Below are 17,448 nucleotides of genomic sequence, written 5' to 3' on the forward strand. Positions count from 1 at the left end.
GTTGTTTTTTACAGTGCAGGACTAAATCGAAAATTGCACAGAGAACTGGTTAGCTACCATACTGAGTTGCAATAAAGGTGCAGAATGGTATCAAGGATGATGAAGAATGAATTGGGCTCCGAACCTAAGTGTACAGACATCATCCTTTGAGTTATGTTCACTTCATTTGCAATTCATATTCCTTTGGGCACATCCTCGTGTAGGTTCTCCGTGTCCAACGACTCCACTTCACTTCACGGCTTCTTTCCAAGTGAGTGAGTCAGCGGAGAGGAGTAAAGTGTTTAAACATATACGTTACAGTCTTAACAACAGTGAACTACAAAGTCACGAAAAGAAGACGATGAATAAGAAAAGATACTTTCTGGATTCCCCTGTGATCAAAGATTACATGGTTAAAGGAGAAAGATTTACCAAGTGGTCAGAGGTGAGTAAATATTTAAACAGAAATGCACTTTTGTGTTAAACTTGAAATACTCTTTCTTTGATACATTAAGTGTTTTTTTTAAACTTTACTAACATTTACATTTGCTGCATATATAGAAGAATGATCAAGATCATGTAATTTTAAAAGGTGACTGAATATCTACTTTTTAAAAACGTTATTATCGTTCAATTTTTATAAATCAGTCAGGGGGGAAAATTACTTCAAGTGTAATCTGGTGCACAATTTTAGATGAATTGGTTGCTTCTATGTTAATTGTCAACCATCCTACAAAGGTACAATGATACAATTGCATTTTAGAGACATTTTCATATTGAATTGTTTCATTTAATTAGCATGTTACATTTTGTCACATTGTTATCAGACCCCAGGATGCTTCCTGGTTCATCTAAATGACCAAATATGGTCCCCAAAGTGCTAAAATGATTACACTGAAATCAAGTTGTTCTTCTATCAAAAACGCGTCTCCAACAAGGACTCGACCAAGACTGTCCCTGTCACCATGAAGATTGACGTGAAAGGCTTTTACCTCTACTGGACGAATCAAAGCAAGGTAATACATTACTGTAGAGGCCATTCATTGCACAAGCTAAGTTGTGTGTTGGCATCCGTCAGGCAACACTTATCATGTGGAAGTGGTGGTGGCTCCATGAGAACCACGAGAAAGCTGAGAGCTGCACTGCCTCTTTCTGTGCCAGCTGTTTTGTGGAGGTTATTGATTGGCGCTGATTCGGGCCCGCCATCCTGCTGCATTTTGCAGCTCAACTGCGATGTACTCGCAAGAGAGGACGATTTGTCTTTGCTGCTCTCTCTCTTGTTATTTCTCAAAATGAGGCAACTTTTGTTTTACACCACATAAATCCAGAAAAATCCAATGAAGCTGACATGAAATGCACTCATGTCTCACCCACACTGGCACTGTTACGTGTTTAAAAAAAAACAACAACAACAAAAAAAGCAGTGCAATCCAATTGTAAATGATAAAGCATTCATCGTGCATCCAAAATATTGTTTACTAATCAAAGTCAAGTTTTTTTCCCCCCTCCAGTTTTTGTCCATATTTGGACTTGCGCCTACGTCCTGAATCCCGTGATGGAGATGACTGTCTGCTTCTTGTTTCTAGGAGACAACGCTCTTGGATGTTGCTACCATCAGAGATACCAGAACAGGAAAATATGCGAAACTTCCAAAAGTAAGTATTATTTACTAGAAAATCCATCAACTGAGTTTGTAAGAATATCTGCAGGGATGCAAATCAATCTTTTGAGCCCCATTAGTATGAAAAACATATTTGCATTGCAAATATGGCAATGGCCGCATGAACCCAGCCCTTATTCAGTAGACACAGGTGCACCCACATCAAAATTAAACACACAGCTCACGCTGAATCATCGTTTCGTGAGATGAGAGCGTCACCATCTTTTTCTTTCTTGATCAAGAGAAAATGGTTTGGGATCACAGCTCCTTTCTATTCATCAGTCGTCCGTCGCAGTGAGCCGCCATCTTCATCTTTCTCAGAGGGTTCAGTGAGAGGTGAAATCTTAGGGAGGGGGGGCCGTGGGGCTGAGCTGCTCGTCGCTAGCACGTCTTCATGTTGAGAAGTTGGCTTTGGAGATGATGTAACCTCTTCGCAAGCATCCAAATTGTGTGTGTGTGCGCGCGTGCATGTTTCCTCTTTGCATGACCTGCAAAGCAAATGTGCATGTTGGGTATGATTGTGCACACAGGTGTTCAATCACTTCAATTTATACAGGACACCGGACAACCTTCAAATATTTTGGTTTGTTTACTGAACACAAAACATATAAAGTAATAATTTGACAGAAAATAAGGTAAATAAAATAGTAAAAAAGAAAGAAATCAGTCTTCATTCAATACAGTTATTATGTTCAAGGGAGTAGGAAGAAGTAAAAAACTTATCTAGTCCTACCCCAATATTGGAAATATTTTCCAATTGGAAACTGACATAATCCACTCACAATGGCGTCATGTTTGTCATCAAATCTTCAGTCGTAGAAATGTAAAAAAAAATTAACTGCTGACCACCTTTAGGATGAGAATTCAGGTTGCAAATTTATAGTGGTGCTTGTGATAGTGTTTCAGACAACACAGAAGGCCTTGCTAGCCCTAACCGCTCACCACTGCGTTCCTCACACAAGTTGAAAATTTGCCGATTGAGCTGTGTGTTTTAGATGTGTACGTATGCTTAATGTTTTGGTCTGTTTCCAAATTGAATATTGAAATCAAGAGGAGTGTTTTTTATGCAGAGAGAGAAAAAAATGTAAAGTACACCTTTATCTCCACCACATCTGATCGTAAGCCATTTTGTTTCTACCTCTACAGCACCCAAAGGTCCGAAACGTGTTTAACCTCGATTTTCCAGACAGTAACCACTTGGCCAAAATACTGACTGTTGTCTCTGGTCTTGACACCGTCAACCTGACCTACCATAACTTCTTTGCCTCCAAGGATAAAGTGACACAGGTAATAAAGCACAGGCGGCTTTATTGACACTGTCTGCTTCCTCCAGTCGTTTACAATGTTGGGTTATTGTTGCTGATCCATTGCGGTGACAACAATGAAGCTTCCCTTTCTCCATTTGTGGTCTTTATTAGACTTTATGAATGCAATATCCGGCTTTTATCAACAGTAATGAAATCACAATTGCTATTTGTTCAAACTCCCAGTGCACTCATCTCATTCACGAGGTTGCTATTTTGCCATTGCCCTCTTGTGGCGGGTTTCTATCTCTTCATATGTTTTTAATGTTGCTCGTAAGACATTGATTGAAAACTCCGGTAACCTTCTGATTAAATGCGCACCAGAACTGGGCGAATGACATTCTTGCCATCGCCTACAATACTTCAAGAAATAACGCCTGTAGACAAGTCTTCCTGGACAAAATGTGAGTGGAAATCCTGGGTGAGCTTCGATCGTGCTGAGTGAATCGCACAAGATTCCGTTTTAATTTGTGATCACGTCTAATCCTTTAGTTATGTTCAGATTTGTCTCCAGACCAACAAAGATGGCAAGATCCCGGTGAAAAAGTAGGCTAACGCCCTCGCTTGCAGTGTTTGGCGATTCTGTGTAGTGTAACGTCGCTTTTATCGGTTGTGTGTGTTTATCAGCATTTACAAGATGTTCCCCGCTGATAAGAAGCGAGTGGAAAGCGCGCTGGCTTCAGCCCAACTCCCAAAAGGAAAGGTAGCCATTTTCCAACTTGCTCACTATTGACAATCTATCGAGAGCGATGACATGTAATGTGAATATCATATGTTACAGTACGACAGTATGAAGCCTGACGTTTTCACTGAATCAGCTTTCAAGGCCTTCTTGGCTCATCTCTGTCCTCGCCCGGAAATCTATGAAATCTTCACTACTTAGTGAGTGAGACCAAAACGATACTATATTGTTTCTTTGATTCTAGTAACATTTTAACGTTGTATTATTTTAAGAGAAAGTTATTCTTCCACTGGTGCTTCTATATTTTTGTCATTACATTCGTAAGATATTGTACATTATCGCACGTGTCATTGATTTTACAGGAGACAGTTGCTAGGTTTAGCTATCATTTAGCTTGTAACTGCAGTATGCCAACCATTTCCCACACTATTGGTGTGAATATGAGTTTGATAGTTTGTCTCTCTCGATATTTTCCCCATGAGTGACTGGCTACAATTGTATGGTATTGTCTTTACTCAAAGTCAGCAAGATTAGGCTCCTTCCATTTATGACAGAATGGGAGTTACAGTATAGAAAACGGATATCCTCATCCTGTAGTGAAGTTACTTTAAATAACAGAAAGTTTTACATGGCTGAAAGTCGACGAATGTGTTATGCAGTATTTGAGGAATTTTTGGTTCCCGACTTTGCCCTCCAGTTCCAACAAACCCACCATGACTAAAGAGAACTTCACCAAGTTTCTCAACGAGAAGCAGAGGGACTCCCGACTCAATGAGGAGCTTTTTCCACGACTACGGCAGGACCAAATAAAAGCGTTGATGTTAAAATATGAACCCTGCAACACCAACTGTAACAGAGGTGACGTTCCTCACAATACTAACTAGGACAATTTGCGGAAGTATTTTCATGTCTTAGACCTCTTTAACTTTTTTTTTTTAATCTGCAGGTCTCATTACCCCGGAAGCTCTCTTGGCTTTCCTGGTGGGTCCTGAGACTTCAGTGGTCATGCAGGACAGGCTGGCCAAGTGTCAGGACATGACCCAGCCTCTACCCCATTACTTCATTAAGTCCTCGCATAACACGTACCTGACAGGTCACATATGTTTTGCTTGTTAAAAAGAAGCTACAAAAATACCGTAACACACATTTAATCCTCACAACTACTCTTCCACAGCTGGTCAGTTTTCCGGCATCTCCTCACCGGAGATGTACCGCCAGTGTCTGTTGTCTGGCTGCCGTTGTCTGGAACTTGACTGCTGGAAGGGGAAACCTCCGGAGGAAGAGCCCATCATTACACATGGCTTCACCATGACCACTGAAATCCTTTTCAAGGTACTTGACTTATGCATAGTGTCCATTTATGCAACAAAATATATCACTAAAATGTTATGTCAGTTTTGTGGTAATTTGGGGATCTTAAACACTCAGGGCTCCATGTACATCTCAGGGGAGAGAGGGGCTGCCATTTTGTCCCGTATTGACACAAGCTCAGCTTGTTCGAGTCACATGACCAAACCTAGAAAACAAGTGAGATGTGATGTTCGCAAACTGAGCACGTCCACAAATCGAAAAATGCAATATTAATCACTATATCATGTTTACACGAGTGGGGGCAGATCGAACACACAGTATTACTGCAAGGAAAATTTTTGACTTGATTTGAAGTCTAATCTCTGGTACAATGTTATTCTTCCATTGTACAAGTTGTTCCATTTTCTTGAAACAAATTAGTTTTCCTTCACTATTAAGAGTCAAATTCCGATGAATGTGATGTAAAGGTCAATAAAAGTCTTCGTGGCTCTACTTTTTTACTGCAGAAATTACAACAGTTACAATTAAACCTTTTGAACAATTGTTTATTTTACAATGGCGATCGTAATGGTCGTAGCACCATGATGCCAAAATAAGAAATGAATGAATGAAAACCATCAAGGTCATCTATTCGTGTTCCATCTATTCCAGTGCAGCAAAAGACAGTAAACAGCAGAACAGAAAAACACACAGGAAAGCACCCCCCCATCGTGCCCGTGGTATCAACACTTCCATTTAAGGGCAGCATCTTGTCAGACCCAACGTTTCAGTTAAGCACATCTGTCCAGTTTAGGCAGAGCCACCCTCATGCTTGCTTTCAAACTTTCAAATACCGGTAATCCTTATGAGCACTCATCTCATGTGTTTGTGTTATTGAGTTTGTGTTTTCATTTCAACCCCACTCTTGGTCTACCTCAATCAAGCCTAAATAAAAAATAAAAAAGGACAATACTTTTTGTGATGCTCAACAGGATGTGATTGAAGCCATTGCTGAGAGCGCCTTCAAGACCTCACAGTATCCCGTTATCCTTTCCTTCGAGAACCACGTTGACTCGTAAGAGGTTTTTTTTCCCGTGAGCTCATACTACATAGTAGTCCTAAATGGGTTGTAGTCTTTATCTAATGATCCAGCATGAAAAAATGCGACCGTCTGAAGATTTTGACTGAGAGAATGTGTGTTTAGAAAAGCAGACAGCGGTGCATCATTTTTGTGCTTCGTTTTAGAGTGAAGCAACAGGAGAAGATGGCTAACTACTGCAAAACCATATTTGGTAATGCCCTGCTGACAGAGCCTCTGGACAAATACCCTGTAAGTGCTCCACTGCGGCACCACAGCAGTTGTATTTCACTTTAACATTATTTTTATGGCAGTGCATTAGTTGGACGTCACCTTTGCCCAGTGGCGGGCCATGCATTTTCTACCTCAAGCCTTCAGTGGGGACTTAGCCAATTTAATCTGTGCCATGTGCATCATCATAATCAATAATTATCAAAGAACATGCCAAAATCATCCAAAAAGAAATAAAATATTCTATACTTATAATATTCATATATAAAGCTCGCTACAAATGTGTTGCTTGTGGAAGTTGGCTGTGCCGAATTTTGTTTGAATCTACTAATAAGGGTGTCACCAACGACCAGTTTACTGACTTTGTGAGGACAGATTTGAAATCTGATTGATTAAAGAAAACAGTCCTATTGCTAATACTGTATAGTTCAAGTTACTTCGGCAAGCACTAAGAATTTTAAAAAGTTTGAGTAGAATGGCAGCACAGTGGGGAAAAAAAGAAAAATTGCATACAGAATTGAAAGCAGTGCAGCCAAGAGAACCGCGACAAAATGAAGAGCACAGACTGCTAAAAAATGTACTAATACGGTTTGAGAGAGCACATTTTGGAATTTAGATTGAAAATGTAGGTCAATGATTTTGCTCGTGTTTAAACCCGCTCAAAAATGTTGGTTCCGTATGAGCCACTGATATCGAATTCCTCTTGTATCGTGTCCTTACTCTTTGCATCAAACAATAAGCTTAAGCCAGGACAGCAGATCCCAAGTCCATCTGAGCTGATGGGCAAGATATTGATCAAAAACAAGAAGGGATGCCACGTGAACACAGACCAGACAACCAAGAAGAGCAGCACAGGAGCCAGTAACCAGATGACAACTGATGCTTCACCTGCACAAAACACGGACTCATTTTTCGAAGATCCTGTCCAATCAAATAATCTGGAGAACCAGGGTGAACAAGACTGATCCCACTAAATCACTCAAATCCCTTACCACAAATTGGTTTGCTTGGATTTAACCTGACAATTATTATGATGTTTGATCAGATGGGGATATGGCTGTGGAAGACAATGAGGACCATGAGGACACAGAGGAGCAGGATGAGGAAAAAATGAAGACCTGTGATGAGGTAGGGAATGTTGATCCCAGGACCAAGCCTTTTTTCTCTGGAGATGTATCATCCTCATCCTGCCGGAAAACATCTGTTTAATTTCCTGTCAATCTGTCATAGGGCACAGCTGGACAGGAAGTCACAGCATACGAAGCAATGTCATCATTGGTCAACTACATCCAGCCGAACAAATTCATCTCTTTTGACAATGCCAGAAGTACGTCTTCGCTTCTTGAAGGAAAATTGATTCTAGGATATGTTTTGTGCACTGTTAAAAACAACAACAACTGTTAAACACATTTCTTGTATTGGCATTTTGCTCACCACTCCTCAGAAAAGAACAAGAGTTATGTCATCTCATCTTTTGTGGAGACCAAAGGGGAAGCTATGATAGCCAAGACTGCCGTTGACTTTGTTGAGTATCTTTTCATGTGGCAAAAGATGCACCGTAACACAAAATCTGTGTGGCTTTAATATTAAATCACACAAATTAATTAGGAAACAAACTGCGTTACTCCTTAACACTCATCACTTCTCAGATATAATAAAAGGCAGATGAGCAGGATTTACCCGAAAGGAACAAGAATGGACTCATCAAATTTCAACCCGCAGCCCTTTTGGAACGTTGGCTGCCAGATGGTGGCGCTCAACTATCAGACAATGGGTAACAAAAAGCCATCTCAGTGACATACGACTCTAATTTTGTCCGAAAAAGGGGGGAAGAAAAATAAAACAATCCTAGTTTAGCTGCCAGAATTTCTTGTCTCCCACCACAACAGGTCAGTGTTGCACCGTCTCAACACTCGTCTGTGCTCTGCTAGCCAAACAGCTCTTGGTGCCAAGAGCGATGCATCAAGAGGTTCTGTGTGTGTCTTTTCAGACTTTCCCATGCAGCTGAACATGGCTCTGTTTGAATTCAACGGAAGGACAGGCTACCTTCTCAAACACGACGTGCTGCGGCGCGGAGACAAGACATTTAATCCTTTCTGCGACAGGGTTGACACAGTCGTGGCAGTCACACTGACCATTAAGGCAGGTTTACAGGCTCTTGCTCAAACTCGGCTAGGATTGCCTCGAGGTCTGTTGCAAATCGAATAAAAACAAGCTACGTAGTTTCAAGCACATTTCTGATGAATGAGGAGTGTTTTCTCTGATGAGAATGAGGCAACAGCGATTGCCCTTTATTCAAATTTATATAATCATGGATGGACACGTATCTAAGTATGATAACAGCCAGATAACGTCTGGCAACTTAAAAGACGACCAATTAAAATGCACCATAAAACCACAAGCTGTAACTCAATGACATGCAAAGTCAAACGGACGTACCAATTTTTATTCTGGAGCAGGCTGAATAATTTTGTCTTGTCACAAAGAGAAAAGAAGGACAAATCCAATTTATTCCACAAAATGACGTTCTTGTTTGTTCGTGTTTTGTAGGACATTTTCGGTTATGTAGTTTTACGGCAGTCTTGCTTAGCAACAAACAAATAGTTCAAACAATTGGCCTTGTGTCAAACTGCATTTGAATGGTCCCTGAATGTGTCTGTCATAGAACCCCCCCCCCCCCCCCCCCCCTGATATACAGTATCTCCTCACCAGATCTATTCAGGACAGTTTTTGTCTGACAAGAGTGTAAAAACTGGAGTTGAGGTGGAGATCATCGGGCTGCCAGGAGACCCCAAGAAGAAATACCGTACAAAGTGGTCCATCACCCCTAACTCTATTAACCCAGTTTGGAACGAGGATCCTTTTGTGTTTGAAAAGGTGCGTGCCAGTTCACCTCACACGTTCTTAAATTAGAGAGGCGTGTTGATGTATTGTGACTTTTGCATTGCTGCAATTTGATCATTCACTATGATTGTTGATAGATTCTCCTCCCAGAAATGGCCTCTTTGAGAATAGCAGTCCATGAGGAAAATGGCAAATTCCTTGGACATAGAATCATTCCCCTTGAAGCCATTCAATCCGGTCAGTCTAATGTAAACATGACAACTTAATCTCTATTCTAATGTAAATTTGCCCAAAACAGAAGCAGGGTGTTCAAGGCCACCGGATTTTTGCCAATTTGTTAATCAGTTGAGTACCGTAGCTTTGTTTTCATGGAAGTTTGTGGTGCCTGCAGGTTACCATCACATCTGCCTGCACAATGAAAGCAACGTGCCGCTCACTCTGCCTGCACTCTTCGTGTACATTGAGGTCAAGGACTACATCCCCGCTGCTTTTGCAGGTGCTTTTTTTTTCTTGCTCTGTGGCTTTGAAATTAAATTGATTACATTGACACCAGATGGCGTTTGGTTATATTCAATGAAAGCTCTTTTTTCCCCAGATAAATAATGATGTTTATTTCTCAGATTTCACGGATGCCTTATTCAACCCAACGAAAGGTGCAGAGAAGACGACGCGGACCCCAAAAGAGGTACATAAATATTCAACATATGAGGTAAAGAATTTGGAACATAGGCCATTTCATGCACCTGTTCAAATTTCAAAGGATTTGGTGACACATGTGACTTTAATGTTGCATTTGTCGGGTCGTGCTGATGCACCGTGATGTCATGTCTTTTGAATTTGACATACACTGTATTCGTCGTGCTTGCTATTGGCTACCCAATGTGTTAATTGCAGTGCTGCCTTCCTTGCAAGGGGACTTGAGGTATGGGTAAATTGATCTCTGAAAAGTTATTTTCTTTTATTTTTTTTGTGAGGCACGAGGTTCTGTTGTTTACACTTATTTCTCATTGTTTTTAATGGAAAATGCATATTGTTTATTTTTTTTCTATGCATTTCAGTGGGTGTCAATTTTACACAAGTTTTTGTTATTCAATGGCCAGCCTGGTCCCTGTCCTCCACATTATTGTACTATACATCACATTTGACTGTCTACACTTCTCAACTAAAACCAGATCACCACGGCCTTGAAATTTAAAATATTTTTTGACATTTAGTCATTGTATGTCTTGGAGAAACAAAAACGGCATGGCTGTATACACATAAACGATCGTTTCAAAATCCTGGGATTACAAAAAAAGCAATATCATTTTGAGTCTGCTACACACTCTGGACCGTTTGTTGATATTTTTTTTTCATCATTTTGATCAATTAATTAATCGAAAGGCAGCCAGTCAACTGTTGATTGGCATGTCTGCCCCTCTTACAAGTTGTGAGCTTCGGTGACCTCCCTTTTTGTGCCCATGCAGTCATCCTCAGACTACATTTCTCCTTATGAGCTGCCTTTTGTGCCTCAAACCGAAGTGACAAAGGTGAAGGAACCAACAGGTAATGCTCCTTGTAAAAATACATGTCTTCATTTTATTTATTTAGTTTAAAGAAGATATCTGATCACTGCTGTGCCTCCCAGAGGAGGTTCCTTCTGAGCCAAATCCACTCACACTTGAGGTCAGTGAAACGCCATCCCACAGTGCGTCACCTGCAGCGAGTGAAGACGAAGCTGAAGAAGAGAGCACGCCAGACACTCTGCAACCTGAAGACCTTCCTCTGGATGCCGAATTTGGAAGTTTCATAACCGAGACACTTTCTGGTGAAGCGATTCTCTCTGAAGAGGATGTCATCCAGCCTGAGACGATCACCAAAGACGTAGAGGAGTCGAGCAGTGACTCGATACATTCTGAGCTAATCTCAAATGATGAACAAGTCGAGGAGGACGTTCAAGAAGAGCCCGGTCCATTAAGTGCTTCACCGGAATGTGTGGTGTCAGATCAATTGTCTGACGCTTGTGGTAAAGGTAAGTGGCAACGCAGTTGAAGTGAACGGAAGAGAATACAGCTCAAATGATGTGTTAATTTCTTCTAAAACTATGGCGTCCACTGCTGACAATAAAAACGATGCCTGCTTTCACTGTTAGAAACACCCACCGTGACAACTGCAGAACTGACACAGCACAAGAGCTACCTGAAGGTTATCAAGCGTCAAGAGAAAGAGATGAGAGAAGTGGAAAAGAAGTATCAGAGAAAAACAGAAGACCTGAGCCAGAAATATTCCGACGCTTTCAAGGCCTGCAAGAAGAAGGCCTTGAAGAAAAAAGAGTGAGGCGATTTGTTTTGCATTGCTTTTCTCAAAAGGCCATTTCAGTCACTTTCCACCTTGTTTTGGAATTCGACAGCATAGCTCCAACAGTTGTTTTGTTCTTTGGAATAAATGATGTTCGCCTGCTATTAACGGAGGATAAGAACTGAGCCCTGACGCGAATAGTGAAAATACACAAGCAATTGACACTCGCCAAAAAGGTTCATAATTGCCTACAGATGCCACAAGAGGCTGGAAAGGCATTACTATTCAATTATATATGTTATGGCCTGACAAAATGAAGCTCCTCACCTCATTTCAACATAGTTTCTTGAAACCCAGATGGCACCAAAGAAATACTTTTACATCAGACTCAACTTTGGCCTGAGCACAAAACCAACAATGAATGGATTTAAAAAAATTGTGATTAGGTAAATATATGAATAGTAAATCGCAATTATATGAGACAACACTTTGATCAAACTGTATCACTTGGAGATTGGCCGATATTTCTCAGTTGACGGAATTTTCTAACTCAACCAAAATAGAGAATGTAGAGATACAAATGAGTGAAATGTGAAGTGAACAATGATTTTTCTAAAGCGCAGGGTTGAATGAGCAATTCTGTTGCGGTGACTGATGGAGATGTGTTCAATTCTCTTCCCATTGTGCGGCAGGTCCTTGATTGGAGAAGGCATGTCGGACTGTTGCCCCACAACAGTGCAGGAGCACAAGCAAAAGCTGCAGGCCGAGCTGCGCGCTCTGTGGATGGAACAGTGTGATCAGCTGAGGAGGAAGAAAGAGCAGTGTGCCACGGAGGTTTGTTTTGAACTCATACACTCTATACAAGTGAAACTAAAACTGTAAAACTGAAGTTCAATTATGGTAATTGGTACTCTTTTTAAATTTGAATTTACTGTACCTCATTGTACATTTCAGGGCTACTGATTGACTTGAGTAGACCTGAAATGTATCAAAAAAGTTACAAGAGACAGCAAGGAAACAGATAATATGAAAAAAATATATATTTAACCCTTTCAGGGAAAGCGGTTACTACAGTGGACAGCCTATCATGTTATCAGTGCAGTGCAGCTCATTAGATGTGTGCGGGTATACCTCACGGTGCACATTGTTCGTATCTTCGCTGAGATGATGTCAAATTCTTGTTGTGATGTGGCAGAGACTGGCTAAACTGATGGAGATGGCCAGTGAAAGACACAGCATTGAATTGAAGACCTTGGAAAGGTGCGTTCTCACTGACAATACCCTCGGGACACGCTGAGTTTATTTAATCCGTGTGTTGGGATTATAGACTCCCTGCGGTGTTCATGTGTGAGGTAGAGGCAACGTGAGGTGACATCTTGTAATGAGAAAACCTCGAATAATGAATGAATCGCTGTGTGGTTCCTTGAACCTACTTTAGCCAGTTGGTGGCAACGCGCGTGCGTGTGTGTATTTTGTGCCCGCGTGTGTGTCCCGAGTCCCCAGATGGCATATGGTTATCGCAGGATAACTATTATCTAGAGGGTGTTTAAACAGCAGTGTTGAGCTGCGTTCTTCTCGCGTTCCACATTGACACTATAACGACACACAGAGGCTCTCGTTTCACTCGAAAGAAAAGGTCACGGCTGCCGCTCACAGCTGTGCAGCAGTGGTTGAAAGGCAAAAGGTTGTTTATTGGGTGATTTTTTTTTTATTTGAACAAATATAATCAGACAATGATCCTTTCTCATCTTGGCTTGTTTGCAGTGAAATCAAAGACAAGAAGAAGACAAAATCTTTCCCACATAAAGCCAAGTGAGTTTTTGAACCTTTAAAAAAACAAAAAAAGAACTACTCAGCACTTGTCTTAAAGAGAAATAGATTTGGGAGAACAAGTGATAAGGTGCACATTTAAATATTGACCATAATTGTCTTCTCAGGCTGAAAAAAGCAACAAGTCAAGAACTGTTGGATGAGCCTGATGAATCTGAACGCGTGGTAAGTCATTGAAAATTCTTTGACGAGAAAAATAAAACTTCAATCGCATGTGTGCCTCAGGACACCTTCCAAAAACCATGCATGGTTTTGGAAGGAAACCTGAGTACCCGGAGAAAACCCACACAGGCCCGAGGAGAACATGCAAACTCCACACAGGGAGGCCGGAGCTGGAATTGAACCCTTTATCTCTGCACTGTGAGGTCGACGCGCTAACCAATCGACCACCGACCCTCCTTCTATTTACCATTCACCCTTTTAAAGAAATAGGGATCATGCTTTATGCCCCACGGACGTGAGTGTGTCTGCAGGGTTAATGTGACAGCTGACTCATCTTCATCTAACACGTATCAGAGTAACTATGGTAACGACGAGGCAGATAGTCTTGTGATTTGACGAAGAAAAAAAAAATCACTCTCTTTATGTCATCCTCACACACACACACACACACGCGCACACACACACACACACACACATCTGCAAACATACTCCAAAGAGGGTTGTTCATCAATACAGGTATAGTGCGTATGCACAGGCAGTCTTTCTGAGCATAACGCCTGGCCGGCCCATTACTCAGAGGCTGTTTACTGGAGGATGTTTCATCCACGTGTGGCCTATGACTCAGCCCTCATGGCTCTCCTCCCTTGGCTCATCAAGATTCAGACATGTAGCATTTGGGTTAAACTTAACTACACGCTTCCCCGTCCACTCCAACCGTCCTCACCTCTATTTGTTAAGGTCGCTGAGCAGTTCATTTTGTCCCATTGAATCAGCATCAGCTTATTAATTTCACCGGCACAATAAGATGTTTAAACAGCAGGGCCGCGGTACTGACTAGCTGTGCGCAATTAGCGTAAATAAACTGCAGAAGTATGACCTGCTATGACTTAAATGTATTTATCCTGATGCTCAGGTTTTCTCCCAAGGGCGCATTTCTCTCACGGGTAGACACACACATACGCCCAGCTTAAGTGGGAGACAACAGGGAGCCACCAGGCGATCACGTTTTAAAAAGAAATGTTTTTTTTTTAATGTTGTGTTACAGTCTTGTGAGTACAGCACGCAGCAAGAGACTCTGATGGTGAAACAGGCGGCCACGCTAGAGGAGATCAAGGCTCTCACTAATCAGGTACAAACTGACCTTCTTTTCGTAACCTTTGCATGTTGCTGCATGCGTCACCACCTTTCGTATTTTCTTTCACGAAAAAAAAATGTGCATCTGAAATTCTTTTTCTCCTCCCGCTGTGAAATTGGTACACAAATGTATATTTCCGGTACCGACTTGCTTATCGATAACACCGATGATCCGTCATCAGCGTGTTGCTATATGACACATTTTGTTTGAATGACTCAATTCCTCAGCTCAAAAGGATGTCGGCATTTTGTTTTGAATTGTGAAATTCCGAGTAGGAAAAACAATAAGTGTTGGATAGTTTTAGACAGCGACGGCAGTGCGATGGCCAGATGGAGAGCTCTTCTCACCAGGACTTTTGTTTTTGAAATTGAGGGAATGATTCAAATAAGAATAAGTCGATGAACAGCACTGTAAAAAACAACAACCAGTATTCCTCATGGCTTTTCCGTGTCAGTCTGCAAACTTGTCCTTTCATTTTAGTCATGGTTGATTTTTCAGCAGCGTCATTGGTTCAGTGCAAGCCGTCTGTTTTGGTTTACTCGAGCTGAGGAGGTTTCGCATCAAATTTGAAGTGAATGTGCAGACCAGACTGAGAAATTGAGCTCCCTTCTTCTCTATCTGTGTGTCTGTAGCTTAATCAGGAGGCCTTGAAGGAGCACGAAAACAAAATGAGGTCTCTTCCACCAGAGGTGATGGAGGCTGTTAACGCCTGCGTGAGTGCCCACTTCCCCGAACTTATCGACAAGGCAGCCAACAATAAAGCAGAAGGGTCAAACATCTACGGAGATGTCTTTCTAGGCTAGAGGTACTCTTACTTCCTGAATCCTGGTCCTTAAGGACTTTCAATCACAAGAGCTCAGACGGATGTCTTCACTTTTACGATGGAGTGTAATTTTATGTGTGAGACATATGGTATGTATATATGAAGGAATACTGTATGAAGAAATTGAAGAGAAAATATGATACTATGACAATTAGGTCACCGAGTTCCAAGCATAACATCAATATTCAAATAATAGAGTCAACGGTGGTGGGTGTCATCTGCCTTCAAGCTGCCTGCAACCCCGAACGGTGGTAGAGAAAATTCATGGAGGAATATTATGCAAATAAAGTGGACATTTGAATTTTACAAGAATAAATGTGTACTTGCATTAAGATAAGGTCTGGGTCGGGATCACGTCAGGTTAGACTTATGCACATTCAACACATAGTCAGGTGATGTCCCATTGAATCAGCATCAGCTCATTAATTTCACCGGCACAATAAGATGTTTAAACACAATAAGATGTTTAAACAGCAGGGCCGCGGAACTGAGTAGCTGTGCGCAATTAGGTGCTTCCACTGTGCTGAACCAGTAGAAGCACCTGTGGCTCATGAGGGGGAAATGAGGCCTCAAATTTGCTTCATAAACCACTTGTACCTTTTTGACTCCTCCACGTGGGACTGTTGGTTTAAAGAAAGGAATTGAAGAAAAGTCTGGCAAGTCCGTATACTTTCAGCCCAACGTTACATCTGAGCAAATTTGCCCTATAATTTGGAACAATACGTCCAGTTGTGGAATGAAGCAAAGGAGACAAAAACTGCTACAGTATTGGGAACATCAGGGAGAGGTGCATGGTTTATCCATTAACTGGACCGACAAAACAAAAAGAGCAATCGTCAGGCTGCAATATGAAAAAATGTGACGGCTTTACAAAGCTCCAACAGCACAGAGTCCCCATCTAGGATTAATAGGGAAACTTTTCTGTCCAGGGAGCAGCTCTCAAAACCAATCAATAATAAAGACACGTGCCATTTGTTCCCACTCCAAATGCCGCTTCAAACATGGTACATTAAAATAAGATGCACAAAGCAATGTCCTCATCAGTGAGAGCCACTTAGTTCTTCAAGTGTTGACACACACTCACATGCATTTATTAATGAACACAGATTTTTCTCTGACTCACCATCAAAAGCAATCTGGCCACTTCCGTCACTTCCTGTTTTTCCTCTTTCTGGTCTGTACGCGCTTCTTCGTCTCAATCAAACAAATTGACTGGCATTTAACATCGGATCCGAGATGGACGACACAGCTTGTGACTCTGAGTTCCGCCACCTCTTGCGCAACACAGATGACAACTGAGTTTCTCCACTGTGAAATGGTGCGAGAAGGAGATCAAACCAAGTGACGTTTGGCCACACGCTGACAATGGAAGGAAGCTCAAAACGAAAAACGTTCCCAGGGTGGAGTCTGCCTTCTGCCTGAAGTAAGCTGGGATAGCCTGCAGCAACTGCCCCACAGCCCCTCAACCCTGTTTAGGACAAGTGGGGTTGGGGGATAAAAATGGATGGATGGCTGGATGGTGGAAATTAGCCTTGAGGAAAATATTTTCCTGTGTTGAATAAATCTGTGTCACTTGTCTAAATTGAAACACAAAAATAAAGTAACATTTATGCAACTGTATAAACTGTACATTGGAATGAAATAGATTCTGTAAAAAGCGACAAATGTTATTTGATTTTAGTGAAAGTCTTTCGCAAAGCCTCGACTATTGGACAAAGTTGCCTTATGCCTCTTTGAAATTACACGAGAAACCAGAAGCGCAAACCTTTATTTGGATCTTTATAAGCATTAATGGGCCCAATCCTGCAAATAATCCTTGTAGCGCTTGCTAGAAAAACAACATATTTTGTCCACTGCGCTTTATTTGTTTCCAAGTGCTTTAATCAATGCAATTCACCTCCATCTCAAGTGCAACACAAGGAAGGGCCAAAACAGAAAAAACCCCAAAACATATGCTTCTTGGTTATATAATCACACATGACGTGACTGTGAAGTAGTAGTGCGGGTTTTTTTTCCCTCTGGTGTGCTCTGAGAGGTGCCACAAGAGGTTGGGAAGTCATGCTCTTGAGTCCATCTTGCCATGAAGTGGATGCCATCTTGGATGAATACTAAGCAGCGCCCACACCTCCCACACGTCCTCTGGCTGTTCAAGC

General features: G+C 41.6%; 1 protein-coding gene across 2 annotated transcripts; it reads left to right on the plus strand.

The window, feature by feature from the left end:
- Positions 1–294: 294 nt before the first annotated feature.
- plcb2 (phospholipase C, beta 2) lies at positions 295–15,689 on the plus strand. 2 transcript variants are annotated; one of them, XM_052085457.1, is made up of 32 exons: positions 295–424; positions 918–995; positions 1,566–1,634; positions 2,786–2,926; positions 3,268–3,347; positions 3,436–3,489; positions 3,571–3,646; positions 3,725–3,825; positions 4,323–4,483; positions 4,572–4,718; positions 4,800–4,957; positions 5,908–5,990; positions 6,161–6,245; positions 6,965–7,175; positions 7,270–7,352; positions 7,455–7,551; positions 7,669–7,753; positions 7,874–7,998; positions 8,215–8,366; positions 8,937–9,101; positions 9,206–9,305; positions 9,460–9,564; positions 9,689–9,753; positions 10,535–10,613; positions 10,696–11,079; positions 11,200–11,380; positions 12,038–12,179; positions 12,541–12,605; positions 13,110–13,157; positions 13,283–13,340; positions 14,383–14,466; positions 15,105–15,689. In XM_052085457.1, exons 1-32 carry the CDS (start codon positions 341–343, stop codon positions 15,273–15,275), a joined length of 3,717 nt encoding a protein of 1,238 aa, XP_051941417.1. In that variant the 5' UTR covers positions 295–340; the 3' UTR covers positions 15,276–15,689. The 2 variants fall into 2 exon arrangements, with proteins under 2 accessions (XP_051941417.1, XP_051941416.1); XM_052085456.1 differs by lacking the exons at positions 295–424; positions 918–995; positions 1,566–1,634; positions 2,786–2,926 and having other exon boundaries at positions 3,153–3,347; positions 3,446–3,489; positions 15,105–15,688.
- The last annotated feature ends 1,759 nt before the right edge of the window (positions 15,690–17,448 follow it).

This window comes from Hippocampus zosterae, chromosome 14 (assembly GCF_025434085.1).
Source record: "Hippocampus zosterae strain Florida chromosome 14, ASM2543408v3, whole genome shotgun sequence".
NCBI lineage: Eukaryota > Metazoa > Chordata > Actinopteri > Syngnathiformes > Syngnathidae > Hippocampus > Hippocampus zosterae.

Coding starts and splice junctions, on each gene's coding strand:
- plcb2 (XM_052085457.1), top strand. CDS start 341: ATGAATAAGAAAAGATACTTTCTGGATTCCCCTGTGATCAAAGATTAC. Junction 4,958..5,907: donor CCACTGAAATCCTTTTCAAG/GTACTTGACTTA, acceptor GATGCTCAACAG/GATGTGATTGAAGCCATTGC. Junction 6,246..6,964: donor AGCCTCTGGACAAATACCCT/GTAAGTGCTCCA, acceptor TCAAACAATAAG/CTTAAGCCAGGACAGCAGAT.